Genomic DNA, 19,946 nt, shown 5'->3' with positions numbered 1-19,946 from the left:
ATTCTGACAGGATGCTAAAAAAAACTGGGCACGGAATCAGCTCGTAGTCACATTTGCCTTACTGGATCAAAATAATAAACACCTGTGCTGGTATTCAGAACAGGAAGCATTTTCTGCTGGCTCATTAGATCCTTTCTGTCCTCTACATTTCCTGAAACCGCACTCTACTGTATTGCAGGAAACACGTCTGGAAAGACGGGAATATTCATACCCACCATCTCTATAAATGGGCATACAAATCATTATTCCAGAGACTGCAACCCCCACTTCAGCATATGCGACAATGTACTTATTATGTCAATCAGATAAACTTCCAAGTACCGTATTTTTCGCCCTATAGGACACACTTTTCCCCCTCCAAAAATGAAGGGGAAATCTGTGTGCGTCCTATGGGGCAAATGCAGGCTTTCGCTGAAGCTTGGAGAGTGAGAGGCGTCCGTGCGCACCGACCCCTCTCGCTCTCCAGGCTTCAGGAAGCTATCAGCAAGCCTGGGGAGCCCGCGGGAGTTCCCGCAGGGCTCCCTAGGCTGCGGATAGCAGCCTGCCGCCCAGAGCGCGGGGCGCTCTGAAGCAGAGCGCCCCACGCTTCGAGAATATATCCTTTTCTCCTCTAAAAACTACAGTAGGTGCGTTTTTAAAAGCTCGGGCTTCCCCCGTGGCTGGGGGGGGGGTAATTTTTTTTCTTTATTCCCCCCCCCCAAATTAGGTGCGTCCTATGGGCCGGTGCGTCCTATAGGGCGAAAAATACGCTATGTGCGTGGGGGGGCAGGCACCCATGAGGCAGACTGCAACGTTTATTACAGAAATTTAAATTTCAGGTTTCTCTCTGTGACAAAACCACAGTCAGATCAGGACCCCGGGTGGATCTGGATCCTGCTCCCAGAAAAAGAGAAGGTTAAAGCACTGAACAACTTAGTACTGTAGACCCAGGTGGACCTGCAAAGGTGGCAGGATTAAGAAAGGAGATGGTAAAAATGTTTTAGGGGATGCAGAAGTGTGTGCGGGCAAAGTTTGCCAGGTGGTCGCAGCCAACCCCCTGGTGTCACAACAACAACAACAACAACTAATAATAATAATAAATTTGTACCCCACCCATCTAGCAGCCTTCAGATGTCTTCTAAATGCCAGGTAGTTGTTTATTTCTTTGACATCTGATGGGAGGGCGTTCCACAGGGCGGGCGCCACTACCGAGAAGACCCTCTGCCTGGTTCCCTGTAGCTTTGCTTCTCACAGTGAGGGAACCGCCAGAAGGCCCTCTGCACTGGACCTCAGCGTCTGGGCAGAACGATGGGGGTGGAGACGCTCCTTCAGGTATACTAGACCTAGGCTGTTTAGGGCTTTAAAGGTCAGATGACCTCCTTTTGTTTGCAAGGGCAATCAGCTGATCAATGGACTCACATAGCTCCATATGCAAACTCCATGAGGCCCAAAGGTGTCTTCAGCTAACCAATACCATAACACCAAGTGTAAGGCAAGTAAGTGTGGATTGCCCAAATGAACAGGGACCCCTGGTTTGCTTAATTTGGCCCACAGGCTGAAATTCTCCATGCCTGCCATATACTATTAATCTAGTCTGGGATCACAGGAGTTCCTCCAATTGGGGTCTAAATATTATGCTGGGCCCTGCAGGTCCATGGCACTGTGTGACACAAGGCATATACTGAACAAGTTCATCCAGCTGCTCATTGACAAATAGAGCCCAGTTATTCTCAATAACTTTTGTAATTACATTCTAGTTTTTCTGGCCAAGTCTACTTTCATCTTCCTCTTGATCTATCGGTGAAAGCTTCAAAGACCTGTAACAAATCCATACTTTGAAGTGAAGTTTGTTTGACGGTGACGTATGCCTAAATTCCTAGTATTAAAGGCTTCCAGGGGGGAATTTTGTCCCAAGTGGCCCATAAACTAGTTGCTAATCTCTATGCATTTTGCTAACTTTTTGGAAATTCCCACCCTCCCCAGCTGAATGTGTTGAACGATTCCTTGGGGGCATCTTGGGGACTTTTATTCCAACAGATAAAACAAATACACTGGCAGTATTCACAGAAGCAGCAAATAATTACACCCTACCAAGATTTGCTCAGAAGCAAGTCCAATGGATTTTAGCGGAATTTACTTCCTGGTAAGAGTGTTTAGGATTGAGATCTTGGTTTGCTAAAGTCGAACACAAAATAAATATGGGTTCTGGCATAAAGCGAGCTCTCTTGGTTCTTCAGTCTCATGGATGAGAAAGGAGATCAAAATAGTAGAAAACGACAGATCATGACATTCGTCGAAAATGTAACAGAGCACCTGGTTTGAATGTAGAAACTTCCAGGTTAAATCACGGGGTCTCCTTGGAGAGCTGCTGCCTCTGTGTAGACAGTATTAAGCTAGATGGACCAATAATTGGACAAGGAGTTTTTCACAGTGAAAAAAGCAGCCTTTGAAATTATAATGTGTTGGGGTGCCAACATAAGATAGTAATGATACTTAAGGGCTGAGGAGGACTAAGTCAAAAGAAAGATGCCATTCAACCAAACCCAGATTCAAAATCATTGCCTCAGCCTTAGAAAAATGCGCTGTAAAATCCCCAAGGATTGAACCCACAATGGAGGTAGCCAATATGGTGCCCTACAGATGCTCATGAACTACAACTCCCATCATTCCCAACTGTGCTGACTGGGGCTGATGGGAGTTAGAAAACCAACAACCTCTGGAGGGTGCCAGAACACTGCTTTAAGGAAAGTTGTGATCTGTGCTATTTTTCTAGAAAAAGAGGTGCTAGAACTCTCCTTGTTCTCCTATATTGGCAATGGCACCCACCTGAGAGGTGCCCGAACAGAGTTATGTGCAAAGCAGGTACTTTGTGAATGCACCACTAAAGCAATGACTTCATAGAGAACAGATGCATGCAAAGTTGATACACTTCTTTAAAAAGTGTGCCCCCTTATTAAAAATATCTACTGTCCTGCATACGCCTTCCAGATTGCTAACTTCACCCATCATTACCTCACTGTTCTCTTGCAGGCTAAAGTTTTCTGATCATTTAACTATGCAGTACCTCTGGTAGTAAAGCCCATCACAAACTATATTTGACCAGTGTGGTCAGCTCCCTGCCTTAAATCTAATCGTGATGACGGGCATCTCTTAAACATGTGCCAACATTTCCGTGGACTTCCTCATTTACATCTAGCAAATACGTATTTGGTTTCATTACTCCTCTGGACATCTTGGCACTGGCACTCCTAATTTTAGCAAGCTCTTATGAGTGTTGCTAACTCTCTGTGTTGCAGCACACTATGGCAAACAGCTGGAAGCTACAGGTGACTGAGTTCTAAGCCCAAGCAGATAAGATTGCCAAACATGGGCCTTGTAGACCATGAGTTCTGGTGCCTTCTCAGCCACAAACCCTCACTGAGTCAGTCACAATCTCTCGGTCTAATTGAACTCAAAGGGTTGCTAACAAGGTTAAACAGAGAGGCAACATTTAGCTCTCTGGAGAAAGCATAGGGCAAAACTCTCGTTCATAAATAAAACAGAAAGTTAAAACCATAGATAGGTAAGTCATCACTCCACAGATGGACATCTTTATTTACCTGACTGCTGCTTTTTAAAGTTGAATTCTGTTGCCTGGTGCTTAATGTCTAAACATGTATGTTAGGGCTGATTGAAAAGCTTTGTTTCCTAATAACTGCTGTATTGGATCAGCTTGTGGTTATGCTGTAGGGCAGCTGTGGCCCTCCAGATGTTGAGGAACTACAGCTCCCATCAGCCTCAGCAAGCGTGGCCGACGGCTAGGGCCAAAGGTCCCCCACACTACTGTGGAATCTGTAGTTATGCTGAACTCTGCGGGTGCTCAAAATATGCTATCTTCTGCATTTTCATTTCAAATGTGCTGGAGGTAGGTCCTGGCACTTAAAAAACAGGTTAAAGGAGAGAAGTTGATCCCAAGTCAAGCACTGCAGTGGCCTGGAATTAGTCGTAAAGAAAAATGACCCTGCGTTAACTGCCTCCCACAGGAAAGGAAGCAATTTCTCTGGCAAGTCCTTGACCAACATACACAACCTGGCGCAGTACAGGTTTGGGAATAGTTAACAGAAAAGTGAAAATACCACAGGGAACCAACCTCATAAAAAAGCCCTTCGGGGAACTGCTGGAAGCACTGGGCACACACGAAACACTGTTCGTGATACAGCTCGCCATTGCTGTTCACAATCTTCTCCGCAGGTGCGAAACCTCCCCGGCAGCGCTCACACATGGCATTGGCCAGAGCGTTGGCCATGTTGCTGTAAGGATAACAAAGAGCAAAGGGGTTAATCAGACAAATAAGGTAGCTTTGCCGACAGTGCTTCTTTTTCAATAGGCAGCTGTTCCAATTCAGGAGGAAAACACACAACTTTTTCTACTTAATTTACTGCCTTCCTGGCCCTCCTGTTCAGGGACCAGTGGCAAATGCAGCTCCCACTTCCGGAATGTTGTTATTTATTTAATTTATATCCCATCTTTCCTCCAAGGAGCTCATAGACGCTTGCCCCTCACTTTCATTTTATCCTCACAACAACCCTGTGAGGTGGGTTAGATTGAGAAACAGAGGCAGGAAATATCACCCCTGTCAATCAAGCCTGTTTCCTATTGTGGGAAGTTTCTGGGATGAGGTGGAAGAGGAAAAGTGAAAGGAAAAGCAGTGGCAACAGCGGATAAGTTCTGCCACAATCACCTTCCAAGCAGGTGAAGAGATACTTTGCTTCCAGTAAGGGACTCTGTCTGAAGGGACGCTTCCCCTTCTCTAAAGAGACTCTTGGGGGTTGTGTGGTTTATTGCTGGTGACCCAACTTCCCAGTTTTCCTTTATGACTAGCTTGGGGGAGGCAGAGGGGAAGCCGGCGAGGATGCTACTCTCGCCTCAGGGTCCAGGCAAATGTCTCTGCCCCCACACTCTCAGGTGGGACCACCCAAAGCACCTCTGTCCACTCTGCTATTGGGCATCCTCCATCTTTGTGGAGCCTTCCAGATACTGCTGGACTCCCAACTCCATGGGTCATGGTGGCTGAGGCTGATGGGAGCTGGAGCAACAACATTTGGAAGGCTATGGGTTCCCCATCCCAGATGCATTTATTTCAATGTGACGTGTGGGACGCTGGCCTGGTTCACATCATCCCACAACACGTAAGATTCTGCAGGCAGGAGGATGCAACAGAATGCTGGGGGGTCATGCCCCTTTTCCTCTTATGGAACATCACAGTATACCTGGCAAGAGAGCAGCTGATCTCTTCTGGGGTGAAAACAGGGCTGCATTTATAACCTGGACACCTACAACTTTTGTACATTTTGTGGGTGGGTGGGTGGGTGGGTGGGTGGGGGTGTAGAAGTGCATGCATGAGCCTGAAACACTCTCACACTCCACTGTATGTAGGACCCAGTCTTCTGCAGAGTACAGTGGTATGTCGGGTTACAGACGCTTCAGGTTACAGACACTTCAGGTTACAGACTCCGCTAACCCAGAAAAAGTACCTCGGGTTAAGAACTTTACTTCAGGATGAGAACAGAAATCGCGCGGCTGCGGTGCGGCGGCAGCAGCAGGAGGCCCCATTAGCTAAAGTGGTACCTCAGGTTAATTACAGTTTCAGGTTAAGAACAGACTTCCAGAATGAATTAAGTACTCAACCCGAGGTACCACTGTATATGAATCAGCCAAAAAACGGTAAGAGGAGTGTCAAATTTGAAGTAGCCCGAAGTCTCCTTTAATTCTAGGCAATTTAGAGAGGGAAAGCCACATCAGTCCATTGCAACAGCAATCCTATGTCACTTTGAAGCCTAGCACATTGATTTGAGCACAAGCCTTCATGGGTTAGAGCAGTGTTTCCCAACCTTTTTTGGGCAAAGGCACACTTGTTTCATGAAAAAAATCTCGAGGCACACCACCATTAGAAAATGTTTAAAAAATTAACTCTGTGCCTATATTGACTATATATAAAGTAACTCTCTTTAATAGGAATCAAATAAACACAAAGAAAGTATTTTATAATTACTTTATTATGAAATAGTAAGTACCGTATTTTTCGTCCCATAGGACGCTCCGTCCCATAGGACGCACCTACTTTTTTGAGGGGGGAAATAAAGGAAATTTTTTTTCCCTTTATTTCCCCCCCAAAAAACCAGGTCGGGGAACAGTGGGATGGCGGTGCTGCGCCTCCCCGCTGTCCCCCGAGCTTGTGGGGCTGGCCCATGTCTGCCTGGCGCGAGGGGCGCTCTGCTTCAGGGCGCCCCGCGCGTCCGGCGGCAGGCTACAGTCCGCAGCATGGGGAACCCTCTGTTTCAGGGCGCCCCATGCGCCCCCCGGGTGCGCAAGGCTTGCCAACACGAGCGCGGAGCACGGGGCGTCCTCCGAAGGGCGCCCCGTGCTCCGCGCTGCCAGCTGCCGCCCGCAAGCCTTGCGCTCCTGGGGGGAGATCCCCCGGGTGCGCAAGGCTGGCCAACACCAGCGCGGAGCACGGGGCGTCCTCCGAAGGGTGCCCCATGCTCCGCGCTGCCAGCTGCCGCCCGCAAGCCTTGCGCTCCCGGGGGGAGATCCCCCGGGTGCGCAAGGCTGGCCGACACCAGCGCGGAGCACGGGGAGTCCTCCGGAGGGCGCCCCGTGCTCCGCGCTGCAGGCTGCTGCCCGCAAGCCTTGCGCTCCGGGGGGAGATCCCCCGGGTGCGCAAGGCTTGCGGACACCTGCGTGGAGCACGGGGCGTCCTCCGGAGGGCGCCCCGTGCTCCGCGCTGCAGGCTGCTGCCCGCAAGCCTTGCGCTCCCGGGGGGAGATCCCCCGGGTGCGCAAGGCTTGCGGACACCAGCGCGGAGCACGGGGCGTCCTCCGGAGGGCGCCCCGTGCTCCGCGCTGCAGGCTGCTGCCCGCAAGCCTTGCGCTCCCGGGGGGAGATCCCCCGGGTGCGCAAGGCTTGCGGACACCAGCGCGGAGCACGGGGCGTCCTCCGGAGGGCGCCCCGTGCTCCGCGCTGCAGGCTGCTGCCCGCAAGCCTTGCGCTCCCGGGGGGAGATCCCCCGGGTGCGCAAGGCTTGCGGACACCAGCGCGGAGCACGGGGCGTCCTCTGGAGGGCGCCCCGTGCTCCGCGCTGCAGGCTGCTGCCCGCAAGCCTTGCGCTCCCTGCGTGGAGCACGGGGCGTCCGACTCGCCTCCCTCCCACGGCACACCAGCCGACGTCCCGCGGCACACTAGTGTGCCGCGGAACACCGGTTGGGAAACACTGGGTTAGAGTATGTGTTGTCAGATTCAATTTCAGTGTCTCGCATGAAGCAGCTCCTCATTTGCTTTGGATTGTGGTGAGTAGCTCCCAATTGCAGCTAAAACTGTTTGATGATTTAAGGTAAAATCAAGAATGACAATGAGCTTAAATTTAATTGGCAAAAAGGGTTGTTGAAAAATTGTAAAACAAGGATGCAAAAAGGGTGAGGTATGGGGAAGTCCGAAAAAGGAGGTTTACGAAAATGAGGTTAAGAAATGATATCTTTGTATGTGTTTGTATGTGCTGATGTTTGTGTGTTGTTGTTACTTTGTGTTAAAAATTGGAAAACTAATAAAAATTATTATATAAAAAAAAGAGTAGCTCCCAAAATAGCACCCAATATAACTCCGGTCCCCCCAGGAGACAATTGCATGAGTATCTCTTAGCAGTTCAGAATGAAGAGGCAGAATCATACAAAGCATACAAGACAGGACCATTCAAGTGACCTTTCTCCTTAATCTTGTTCTGTTCACATGGGCCTCAGTCCAAAGTAACGGTTCTGCTTGCAAGAAGAACACAGCCACAGACAACATTCTGCAATGGGACACGGACATCCACTCCCCTCAGGCTACACTCTTCTGAGCAGCTGCAAACCCATGAAAAGTATCTTACAAGCGAAGTAAGGGGTTACTGCCATGATACTACACAGAAAGGAGCCAGGTCTCTTTCACCCCCCACTACTGCAAATCCAAAGAAATGTGCCAACCACCACCAAGATGCACCCTGTAACCAAGTCACTTGTTGTTGCAACAAAAAAGTCTTAGAATCAAGCTCTGAACGCTATATTGGTGTGCAAACGACAGCACTCAAAAGAGCAATCCTATCTATTTTTACTCAAGTAAGTCCCACTATGTTAAATGTGTTCAAGATTGCAGTTTAAAGCTACACACTTGGAAGTCCTACTGAATTAAACATTACTTTTTTTTTTTGAATAGCTATGTACAGGATAATGCTGTTGGGATGCAAGCCTATGTACAGTTACTTGAAAGTAAACCCAACTGAAATCTTTGGGACTTATGTCTGGGCAAATATGGATGCGTGGTTGCCTACATCAGAATTCCAGCTGAGATATCAGCTAATAAAATGAAAAATGTCTCCAAGCTTATATTGATGGAACTTAAGAAAAGTAATTTTTAAATGCCTTCTGCATGGCAAACAAGCATTTCATGTCAATATGTGAAATGGAGGTGTTGCCTTTTATACTTAGGTACCGCAAAGTATTGGAAGAATGTGAAATCCACAGTCAGAAATCCTGCAAAGCATTTATTGTGCTCTAGAACCAGAAAATAATGCATAAATTAACTAACACATGCACACATTCCATGATTAAAATGCAGTTAACTACAAAGCATCCTGTTATTGTGCAGATCATAATAAATTGCAGGGTCCCCAGTCATGAGAACAGCAAGCAAGACCGTGTTAGAGTAAGGCAAGCAGACCAAGTAACAAACTGACTCCGGCGGAGTGAACTTACAATCTTGCATAAAAGTCACATATTTCTTTGTATACTTTAACATCACTGTGCCTGCGTTGCAATTTTGACACGGCTCTCTCGCCTTCATTTTCGTGGTCGTTGTGCACGTTCTGATGGGTGTGCGAGATTTCTTCATTCTCTGGAATGGCATAGGAGTGCCCCCTGCTTTGGAATTCCATTATATATATATATATATATATATATATATATATATGAACACAACAACCCAGCAGCAGCAACAGAACGCTCCAGGGAGTAGCAGTAAGGAGAGAAAAAACAATCCGCGATTTGCGCGCTGGGTAAAGAGCTTCCAAGTTTAAAAGCGTCAGCCACAGAGCAGCTTGAATGTCAGACTGAGGTTGGGAGAGATTCACTGGAAGCAAAGCAACACATTCCACAGCAAGGTGGTAACGCCAACTTGGGTGGAACATGCGATCTCTGCTATCTGCTGTCCTTAGCAAGAGTTCCACTGAAGCAGTGTTCTCTTAGATAAATGTAAGCTAGGGCAGGCTAGCTGTCACAAGGGGTTTAATATGGAAAAACTTACTGTGCCATGTGTGTGTGTGTGTGTGTGTGTATAAAACAACACGTTAACGCCTTTGCAAAGATAACAAGGAAATACCCTGTTAGGAACATCTTGTTCACACAAAAACCAAACTGTAAAAATAGTAAGAATGCCTTTTTACAAATAATGCTCCCAATTTGTTTCCTATGTCATGGAATTTGGAGCGGCTGATGAACACACACACACACTCAAGAATGGACACTTCCATAGCTGACTGGGCTGTTCTGCTTGGCAAAACCAGTCGGCACAATGGAATGCCTTAAGTTGCCATTTTTGGGACCGGCAGCTCAAAAGTCATACTTTCCCGATGCGACTTTTTGGTTCCTGGAATTCATTCCGATTGTGCGGATAAAATATAACGGGTCGAATTCTAAAGGTTGTGTTGCTAAACGTGTGAAAACAGTCCTGATCCCCAGGCATGTACCTCCAGATGGTGGACACGTCAGGTGCCGTCCTGGAACCTGGGCATCTTCACTTGGTCGCACGTGGCCTATAAAGGTAAAGGTAAAGGTACCCCTGACCTTTAGGTTCAGTCACGGATGACTCTGGGGTTGCGGCGCTCATCTTGCTTTACTGGGCGAGGCGGCTGGCGTTTGTCCATAGTTTTTCTGGGTCAAGTGGCCAGCATGACTAAGCCGCTTTTGGCGAACCAGAGCAGCCCATGGAAGCGCCATTTACCTTCCCGCCGGAGCAGTACCTATTTATCTACTTGCACTTTGATGTGCTTTTGAACCGCTAGGTTGGCAGGAGCTGGGACCAAACAACGGGAGCTCACCCCATCACGGGGATTTGAACAGCCGACCTTCTGATCAGCAAGCCCTAGGCTCTGTGGTTTAGAACACAGCGCCACTCGCGCCCTTACCAGAGGCAAAATGTGCCTGGCAAATTTTGAACACTGGTGCAATGGGGGGGGGGGAGCATATGTACATAAAGCAGCAGGTCCCTCTCTACAGATGTCCTCTGTACAGTGGAGAGGGGCACCACAGTTGGGATAAAAGGGCCAGCAGGATTAAGGTCTCTCTCCCTTTTGTGTGCCTGGTAATCGGGTGCCCAAATAGGGCTCTAGAGCAGTGTTTCCCAACCTTGTGCCTCCAGCTGTTTTTGAACTACAACTCCCATCATCCCTGACTAGCAAGACCAGTGGCAAGGGATGATGGGAATCGTAGTCCAAAAACAGCTGGAGGCACAAGGTTGGGAAACACTGCTCTAGAGCAATCCAAATCCCCACCCAAATTCAAATGTCTTCATGGTACTTCACATAATCTACAGCTTCTTATACACCGAACCCCAGACTCTGGGGAATAGAGAAGGCTCTTGCTCCCAAAGGAGCTCTGCAGGCTTCTTAAAATTTCCTTATACAGAAGGAGCTGCTGTTTGAAACTATGCTATGGAATTCAATTACACGTATTCAAGTGAATCATTTTCAGTGGAACATCTTGCTTTGCTCTCAAGGCACGTCCACAGGTCCTAGGAGGAAGGAAACTCACAGCAAATCCCAGCGCTAGCCTGCAAACCAATATGGACAATGCATTCCCTAATTCTCACAGTGTTGCCTTCCCAAAGGGAACACTAGATGCACACTCACATGGATTGAGGCCAATACATTTAGATATGAGGTGAGAACCACATCACCCAGAAGAAAGGCAAACAACATGTTAAAATCCTGGGTTTGTTTTTATTTAAAAAAAATCTATTTGCTGTTGCCCAAAGAATGGGCATCCGAGCCCCTTCTCATGCATATGTCCGCCTAGGAAATGCCTCCTCAACACACTGTTTCTAGCACAAAGGTATCTTTCCACAGATAAAGGAAAGCTGGCATGGTTGTTTGTGCCAGGGATATTTCAAGACTTGAAAAGAGAAATGAGAGATGTGACTAGATGATGTTGACAGATGTTTCTTTTCATCGGCAAGCACAAGGTGTACTCCACTGCCTTGATCCATGTCCCATATTTAAACTTTGCTTTCAATCAGGGGCGTCTTACCCATAGAGGCTAGTGGCACGGGGCGCCGGGGCGCCAAGTTCTGGAGGGCGCCAAGGAAGAGTCGGAGGCTGGATGCGGCACCTCCTGGCATCAGCTCGCCCCTCTCGCCCGCCTCCGCCATGCCGCGCCAAAGCAGCGTCACACCCAGAGCCTCCATTTGCCGTGGCCACCGCGGCACGAAGTGGCCAGCTGAGTTGGGAGGCGGCACCGCATCCAGCCTCCACCTCTTCCCCGCTGAAGGAGCCGCCCTCCAGCCGCTGCTCACCTCCTCCAGACCCTCCGGCCTCCCTAAAAAACTCTGGCAAATGGGGGGGGGCGGGGATCGCCAGCAGTGGAAAGCTTTGCACTGCAGCACTGGATGTGCTTAAGACGACCCTGCTTGAAATAGTTATTTATTCAGACGAATGCCTAATAGCACAAATTGCGTATGGGGCACTGGGTGTCGCCACCGCCACCGCACGGCACTTTGCTTCTCCACTCCTGAACTTCAGTGTGAACGCCCAAGGGGAGCATGTGCAGAGATTGCTTAGAAGATTCCCTAGACCTTCACTCTAAATGCATGCAAGTTGGCACAGTGGAGTGGGTGGCATGAGCCAGCATGTGTGGCACCATGCCCCCAAACACAATTTGTGCACTCACTCACACATTTGGCTGAATGCCCAAACAGGGGTTTATGCATTTATTTTTACGTCTGCTACACTGTGGGCCAACCAACACATGATGTTAATAAGCACACTAGTTGAAAACATGATTTCGGTTCTCCACGTTGAAGCAAAAGCAGCCACACTGTGGGAGGAATCTGAATTAGGACTGTGGTGCAAGGGTGAGTCAATTCAACCCATCCCGTGGAACCCTTTCCCCATTCCCTGCAAATCCCCAATCACATTGGCCGCAGACAGCTTTCCAGGCTCACTTCAAAGTGTTCGTTTTGATCTAGAAAGCTTTACACAGCTTGGGACTCAACTACATCAGGGACTGCCTCTACCCCTATGAACCTACCCACACCCTACAACTATCATCAAAAGCCCTTTCTCCCTTCTCTGAAGGAAGTGGGGAGAGAGGCAAAGAAACACATACTTTTCAGTGGCGACCTCCTAATTGTGGAACTCCCTGCTGAGGGAAACTTGCCTGGTGCCAACACGATCAACTTTCAGGTGCCAGGCAAAGACATTTCTGTTTACTCAGGCTTTTCATCTCAGTGTAGATTACAGTGTGGTATGATTTATAGCTTGTTTCAGTGTTCATTTTTTAGTGGACTTGGGGGCAGGGTTCACCCTTTTCATTCTTGTTGGTAGGTGAACATTTTCAAGGCGTTTACGTGGTGTGTGTATTCCATGGCATTTTGGATTTTAAATATCTGATATGTTGTACCGTATTTTAAAATATTTTGTAAGTTGCTTTTAGACGTTTTGTAGAAAGTGATGGGACAAATACTGTATACAATAACACTATTTTGACAGGGGGAAACTGCATTTTCAAGGTGATTGTCAGCATGAAAAAAGACATTGGGGGCGTGGAGAGGGTTATTTTCCTTCCTTCTATCCCAATTAGGCTGTTCCCCTCTTTTGCTTTTGTTAAGGTAAGTTGTTGTTGTTGTTTAGTCGTGTCCGACTCTTCATGACCCCTTGGACCAGAGGGCGCCAGGCACTCCTGTCTTCCACTGCCTCCCACAGTTTGGTCAAACTCATGCTGGTAGCTTTGAGAACACTGTCCAACCATCTCATCCTCTGTCGTCCCCTTCTCCTTGTGCCCTCCTCCATCTTTCCCAACATCAGGGTCTTTTCCAGGGAGTCTTCTCTTCTCATGAGGTGGCCAGAGTATTGGAGCCTCAGCTTCACGACCTGTCCTTCCAGTGAGCACTCAGGGCTGATTTCCTTAAGAATGGAGAGGTTTAATCTTCTTGGGACTCTTAAGAGTCTCCTCCAGAACCATAATTCAAAAGCATCAATTCTTTGGCGATCAGCCTTCTTTATGGTCCAGCTCTCACTTCTTAAGGTAAGTAGCAGGCCCTAATCATATTGTTAAGTAGCTAACATAATATGCAGTTCAGTCATGAACTTTGTGAGTCCACTGAAAGGTCTTGGGATGTTCAATATTGCAGCACCGCTGAAGCTTTATAAGGTAGAAGAAGTCTCAAAGAGAGATTACTGGGACCCTCACACTAAATCAGATGGCCATCCAGATGTTGCTGAACTATAAATCCCATCAGACCCAGCCATAATGGCCAATAGCCAGGGAACATGGGAGTTGTAGTTCTGCCATAACCAGAGGGCCAAACGTTCCTCACATCTAAATATACTTCCCACACTAGCTGTAATAACGGTTTGTTCATAAACATGAAGAAACTGTAGAAGTGAATCTGCTTCAGCTGACTATATTAACTTTTCATTATTACTTTAAGACAATGAGCCGAGCAGTAGCTATAATTAATACCCTGACTAGACCAGACCAAACATCCAGACTGCCACGAAAGACTTCTCGTATGTTCATGAAGTTCCTTATACGGTTAGGGTAACTGTCAACAGCAGACTTTCTGGCTCGAAACTACATTCTTATTATAGTAACGACTCCATCACAGATACCACACTGAAGAATGACCTTCAGCTAAGGTGGCGGAACTGGTGTGGATTTCTTTGCTAGGCAGCATGTCAGTCCCACAGAGTTCCATTCTCAAGTAAACAAAGAGGTTCACATTTATATTAACAGGATTAAAGACTGAGATTTATCTGAATTTAGCACATTTTTAATGACACGGAGACAGGGAGCAGAGCACCACTTCCATCTTATTGCAATTTTAGACCTGTCTTTCTTCAAAAAATAAAAATAAAAATTACACAACCCTGCTGGTAAAATTAGATTTGAAAGGCTTCATCATTAAAAAGTAGTCTTAGGAGAATGGACGGTTGAAGACTCTTTTTCTGAGACACAGTGCCCATGTTAAGAGTTTTGTAGCATTTTATAAAGTCCAACAAATGCATTATGGCAAAAACTCCTGAAAACTAATCCACTGCATCAGATAAATGCAGAAATTTGTGCCAAAACAAATCAGTTATTGCACTGCAAGACTTTTGTTGTTTTGTTGAGAAATACTAAGATGGCTACCCAGCCACTCTGGAAGTTAGGGCCAACTGTCACCTATTTTAGTGTGTTCAAAGATACACTAAGCGTGCCATCCTAAATATTCACTAGGGCATAAGCCCCCACTGAACACAGCAGAGCTTATTTCCGAGTAGACATGCCTGAGGAGATTTCACCCCTCCCATATCCAAGAATCTCCTGAGGAGCCTGCTGATTCTACAGAGAGGAGGAGCAATGTTCTGCTTTCTACTTATTCAGTCAGTCAGCGAGTGAGTCGGAGAGAGAGAGAGTGTTAGAGATCGCGTCTAGAGATAAGGTTGCTGCTAAGAGCAGCTGCAGACTCTCAGTGTAGCATTGATTTATGCTTAGATCTTTTAGCTCTGTATATAGTTTTGTATCATAGTTGTAGTTATAGAATAAAAGGAAGATATTCTACAGAGCTGCTCTCCGAGTGGTTTATACTCTGCAAGACTCTGCAAAACTCTGCTGCGCAACGACTGTATTATTGTGCAAGTGAATCCGGTGCTCTCAGCTCTAAGCTGTGAGTCCACAGCATGGTGACCTGTCCCTGTGAGAAAGGTGGTCGCTGGCAGTGCTACCCAGCTCGCCTAGCCCAGTCGGGGTTGAAGTGCATGAGTCCAGTTGGTGCACTGGCTCAAGGGCGATGCTGACATCGCCTAGGAGTCCACTGCACAGCTGCCATTCTTTATGTTCTTACAAGAGAGCAAACCTTACTGAAGTCTAAGGAACTTGCATCCAACTGGAATGTTTGGGATTGGGCAGCACATCACCGGATTTTTAATCTCTGCACCAAAATTCAAGATGAAAAACTCTTCATATATACGAGTAGCAAGGGTGACGATGTACAAGTGCTTGGTCCCTGTAATGAATGCATATTATGTATGTACCTTTTCTGTTTCAGAGGTGCCATGTGATGCAGCTTCTTTCTGCATTCAGTATGGATGGGACAGTCCCTTTAGTCATTGCCCCTACTAGAAAGATAAACCCTGAGTAGGTTCATTTCTCGATTCTAGTCAAATCTGCAGCAAATTTACAAAATCACCAGATTTCAGTTTACGGGTTGCATTCCATTTATGAATGTATAAATGTTCAGTATGAAAAAATGTCCAGTATGTAGAAAACAATCAGACCAAAGGCTTCATCTTACTCTTGATGTGCTAAATTACTGTTTGCAGAGATTTATTTATTTTTAAATGTAAGCATTTTTTAAAATGTCAGCCCCACTCACACACAATACTGGAAATCTGCTGAATCGTGATCACAAGCTGCAGGTCTACCGTTGTACTGCTGGCACAAAATTTCAAAATGAAGACACTGAAATACATTCACCCAATAACAGTATTTAGTAGTACCTCAGGTTACATACGCTTCAGGTTACAGACGCTTCAGGTTACAGACTCCGCTAACCCAGAAATAGTACCTCAGGTTAAGAACTTTGCTTCAGGATGAGAACAGAAATCGTGCTCTGGTGGTGTGGCAGCAGCAGCGGGAGGCCCTATTAGCTATAGTGGTGCTTCAGGTTAAGAACAGTTTCAGGTTAAGAACGGACCTCCAGAATGAATTAAGTTAATAATCCGAGATACCACTGTAGTTGTTATGTCAATGCACCATGTATTCTTCATCATGACAGACTAAGGCTGCAATCCGAACCATGTCTAGTCAGAGGTAAATTCCGCTGAACACAATGTAGCTTACTTGCAGGTAAATGGGATTAGAGATTGTTACCCAAAAGATTAGCTATATATAGCAGGAGTAATTATAATAAAAAAAAGTTATTTAGGGGATTTGAATTTACCGTAATTCTAAATTATATACCGGAAACGTGGGAGATTACAAGGGGTAAAAAAAAATGGATGTACCGTGCCATATTAGAAGCAAAAAAACTTCTTTTGTTGAATTGGAAGATCCTCAAAAAGATCCCATTGAGAACATGGATTGACAATATGGACCGACTAGTTACATATGAATGAATTGCACATCGACGCAGATTAAGAATGGATAAATATGAAGAAATATGGAAGGATTACTTAAGAGATAAGGCGGAAAGTGGTGGGAAGTAGGGGGAGGAGAGGTGGGGAAATATTGTTAAAAAGGTGTAGTTATAGGTATATCAGTACTCAAATCTGAATTGTTAAATTGTGTTATTAGTGTTATTGTGGTTTTTGTTGTATGTGTTTTTTGTGGTTGCTGTTTGTAAATAATTTTTTTAAAAAAAGAGATTAGCCTCTGCACCTGCAAAAAATGACAAATGAATTTGCATTGTACTTTTAACATCATGTCAACTACTGAAATGAGAGCGGAGATGCCCCATTGATCAGGCTGAAATAAATGGGGAAACTCAACTGTTTACAGGAACAAGATGTAAAAAGGCCTGTTGAGAACTATTCTTATCAGATACAGATGACAGATAACAGGTTAAACTCTTTCAAGGACAGTGGGAACAGCAAGAGACTTGTTCTCTGGGAGGGATGGGCACAAGATAAAGATGCAGAGAGATGTTAATGGACAAGCCCTTATTTCCTTTCTAAAAAAAAATAAAAAATAGCAGTGCTGGTCTAAATATGTTGAGCTCCTGCCAGTGAGATGTTGTCTGTGATATATAGAACTCAAAACCAGAATCTGGCACAGAGTTGCTTCTATGGGGGGCAATACTCGAACAATTATGTAAGTAGTTGCCAGGCAGGTATGTATGTACTTATTCCTACCCTGTACTGAAAAGTTGTCTTTGGCTAGATCTACCTGTCACTCTTTGCTCTCCGCATGGAATGTACTAGCCAGATGTAACAGAAGAGATAAGCAGGTTCCAATCAAATGGTTATTGCCACACATTTACTTATATGCTCTCACATCTGCAATAAAAAAAAGGAGTTATTGCCTGCTTACTTTCCCCCATTAAGCGTGGCCAAACAAAACACAAGCCAGAGAATCTGTTGCCGGTACACAGCAGCGCCCGTAGCCAGAGTTTGTAATGCCTGTTGCACATTCCCATCCAGTAATTCTGCACTCTAGGGCTAGTGAGTAAATCAAAAGGCATTTCTTGAAGGATGATTAAGCAACACGCACGCCAAAAAAAAGTGTTAAGGGTAAAGGCGAGGGCAATGGGAGAGAGAAGCAGGGTGTGTCCTGCTGAAGATATTCAAAGCTTTGAGCAATGGAAATATCACGCATCTTATGCAATATCACAGTTCGACAAAATGTGAGTAATAGTTTCCTAATAAAATAAGAGGTGGCAATTATTCCACGCCCCCCCCCCAAAAAAAGGAGAGGAAGAAAAATCCACAACAGTAGTAACTATCTAGGCAGAATCTTTTTCGAACATATACAATCTAAAATGGAGGCGCCTTGGCTGGGGCCCCGAAGGCACTGCTATAATTCAAAGAATAATAACAGGGTGAAGCTACATTAAAACTGTCTTAACTTTGAACTCCAGAGCTAGTGGCAACTCGTATTGGAACTTCAAAAAGGGATCGTTCAATTTGCAGCGCAGCAACATTATTGAGGGGGGCGGGAAATGAGATCTAATGCCTTCATGTTGTGCCATAAATGTATGTCAGAATGGGAGGTACAGGAGTTCTTCTTATGAGATAAGAGGAAATATGTAATATTAAAGATCTCATTAAAGCTTTCTCTTTTTTTAAAAAAAGAAGAATCGGAACAAAACCAGTGATTTACTGAAACCCAGACCCAAAGCCATTAGTGAGACTACTTTGAAACTGAAGCGTTTGAGGACGATGCACCAACAGATCCATTTTAGAGACTGTTACTTCAAGGCGCCTAGGGTGCAGAGATGGTGACTTTCAAGTGCTGCCTGGAAGAGCAGCAACAAGGCCTGGGATGATGCACCAAAACAGCTGTCCCTGTTGGCACTATTGAGCTACATAGACCCACTGCAATGCACAGCTGCTCAAAAGGTTTCTGGACAAAGCCAGAATGACTGCAGAATGTATGTTGGCCGGAGATGGGGGGGGGGGCATTTTGACAGCTGTCATCTATGAAGCATCATCTTGAAGATCTTTTAGCTTAATAGTTGCCTCATGTCAATCCAAAACTCTTGTGCAGAGCAATCCCGTGCAAGTCCTACCAAGTTGAGTGGGATTTACTCAAAGCAGAGTCTGCGCAGGATTGCAGCCCAGTCTTATATGGAAAGCATTTTACCCAACAAGACCTAGGTCCAAAGAAATCTCTTTATGAACAAGGATGTAAGAAATCTTAAAGAACACAGGCTACCTGGATTAGAAACTGAACTTAGACCTTTAAACAGTGGAAATGGTAAGGTGAATACCTCGTCCAGTACTGACTTTCAACTTTTTTTGACATTTTACCTATAATGCAAAGTGAAGATGGCTTGGAAAGGCAGTCCCAAAGTAATAAAAATCTTGCCAATATGACTAGAGACGACCTCCAAGATGCACCAGGAATGGGAACTCTTAAATATCACCAGCAACTGAGAATTTTGATTAGCAGTCAGAAATTATAGTTTGATTTTCGCCCACCTTCTACACGTTTTCTTTACTGATGCCAAGGGTCACCTGCCTGTTGGCACATTTTCAAGCTAGAGAAGCTGTCATGGGCACCCCCACCCACTGCAACGAACCACACACCACAACCTGTTCTATTGGCTCCAATGACATCTTTCTTCCAAGCCTTGATTTCAGCGGGGAGAAGGGAACCTGCATGCACCAGGGGAAAGCTTCTGTGGGCGCACCCATACCTTGGGGGTGCCATGTCTTGGCGGCCCCTGATTTAAGTAGTTACTATTTTATTTTATCCCATGTCCCACTAAAGAACTTGGGGCCACACAGTTTTATCCTAATACTCCTAAAGCAAGGGTAGGTTGGGTAGGCTGAGAAGGAGTGATGGCCTCAAAGTCACTTTGTGAGCTTCACAGCTGAGTGGCAATTTGAATTCTGGTTGGTGCAGCACTCTTGACAACTGCATTATGCTGGCTGTAAACATATACAAGTCCTGAGCTGCATTTCCCCCCCATAGGATGGCATGACATTAAAGGGGAGCCCTGACTATTAGGTCCAGTCGTGACCAACTCTGGGGTTGCGGTTCTCATCTCGCTTTATTGGCCGAGGGAGCCGGCGTACAGCTTCTGGGTCATGTGGCCAGCATGACTAAGCCGCTTCTGGTGAACCAGAGCAGTGCACGGAAACGCCGTTTACCTTCCCGCCAGAGTGGTACCTATTTATCTACTTGCACTTTGACGTGCTTTTGAACTGCTAGGTTGGCAGGAGCAGGGACCGAGCAACGGGAGCTCACCCCGTCGCAGGGATTCAAATCGACCTTCTGATTGGCAAGTCCTAGGCTCTGTGGTTTAACCCACAGCACCACCCAGATCCCAGCCTGACATTAGGATGGTATTATCAGGGAAAGCAAAGTGGTCTCATGGTAATTTCTTTAGAGGTTAGCTATAAAAGCTTGTAGGGATCAGGGATTTTGGTCACTGTTCTACCAAAATTTCAGCAACAACACTGGGTCAATGGACCATTAAGTTAACAGGTGAGGTCCATTGCTTTAACAGAGGAAATGACTATTGCCCACTTCTTGAGCAAA

General features: G+C 46.2%; 1 protein-coding gene and 1 long non-coding RNA gene across 8 annotated transcripts in view; one reads left to right on the top strand and one right to left on the bottom strand.

Moving 5' to 3' along the window:
• LIMS1 (LIM zinc finger domain containing 1) overlaps nucleotides 1-19,946 on the bottom strand; it is a 74,601-nt gene that overhangs the window by 14,423 nt on the left and 40,232 nt on the right. For 5 of the 7 annotated variants that reach the window (XR_014155548.1, XR_014155549.1, XR_014155550.1 and 2 more), the window contains exon 2: nucleotides 4,109-4,268. Coding sequence is in view for 3 of the 7 variants with exons in the window: in XM_081858141.1 (XP_081714267.1) it covers nucleotides 4,109-4,268 (160 nt within the window). In the remaining 4 variants the exon portion in view is untranslated. Of the gene's footprint in view, nucleotides 1-4,108; nucleotides 4,269-8,741; nucleotides 9,231-19,946 lie in introns of those variants that run through there. The other 2 variants (XR_014155551.1, XM_081858142.1) reach the window with 2 other exon arrangements.
• On the top strand, nucleotides 7,683-8,372 carry LOC309339921. Its single transcript, XR_014155660.1, has 2 exons — nucleotides 7,683-8,105; nucleotides 8,203-8,372. It is a non-coding gene; the product is annotated as an uncharacterized lncRNA (long non-coding RNA).

Source organism: Podarcis erhardii (genome assembly GCF_964252035.2).
Source record: "Podarcis erhardii genome assembly, chromosome: 4".
In the NCBI taxonomy this organism is placed as follows: Eukaryota; Metazoa; Chordata; class Lepidosauria; order Squamata; family Lacertidae; genus Podarcis; species Podarcis erhardii.
Note: the sequence above shows the minus strand (reverse complement) of the source record. Positions and strands in the feature narration are given on the sequence as shown.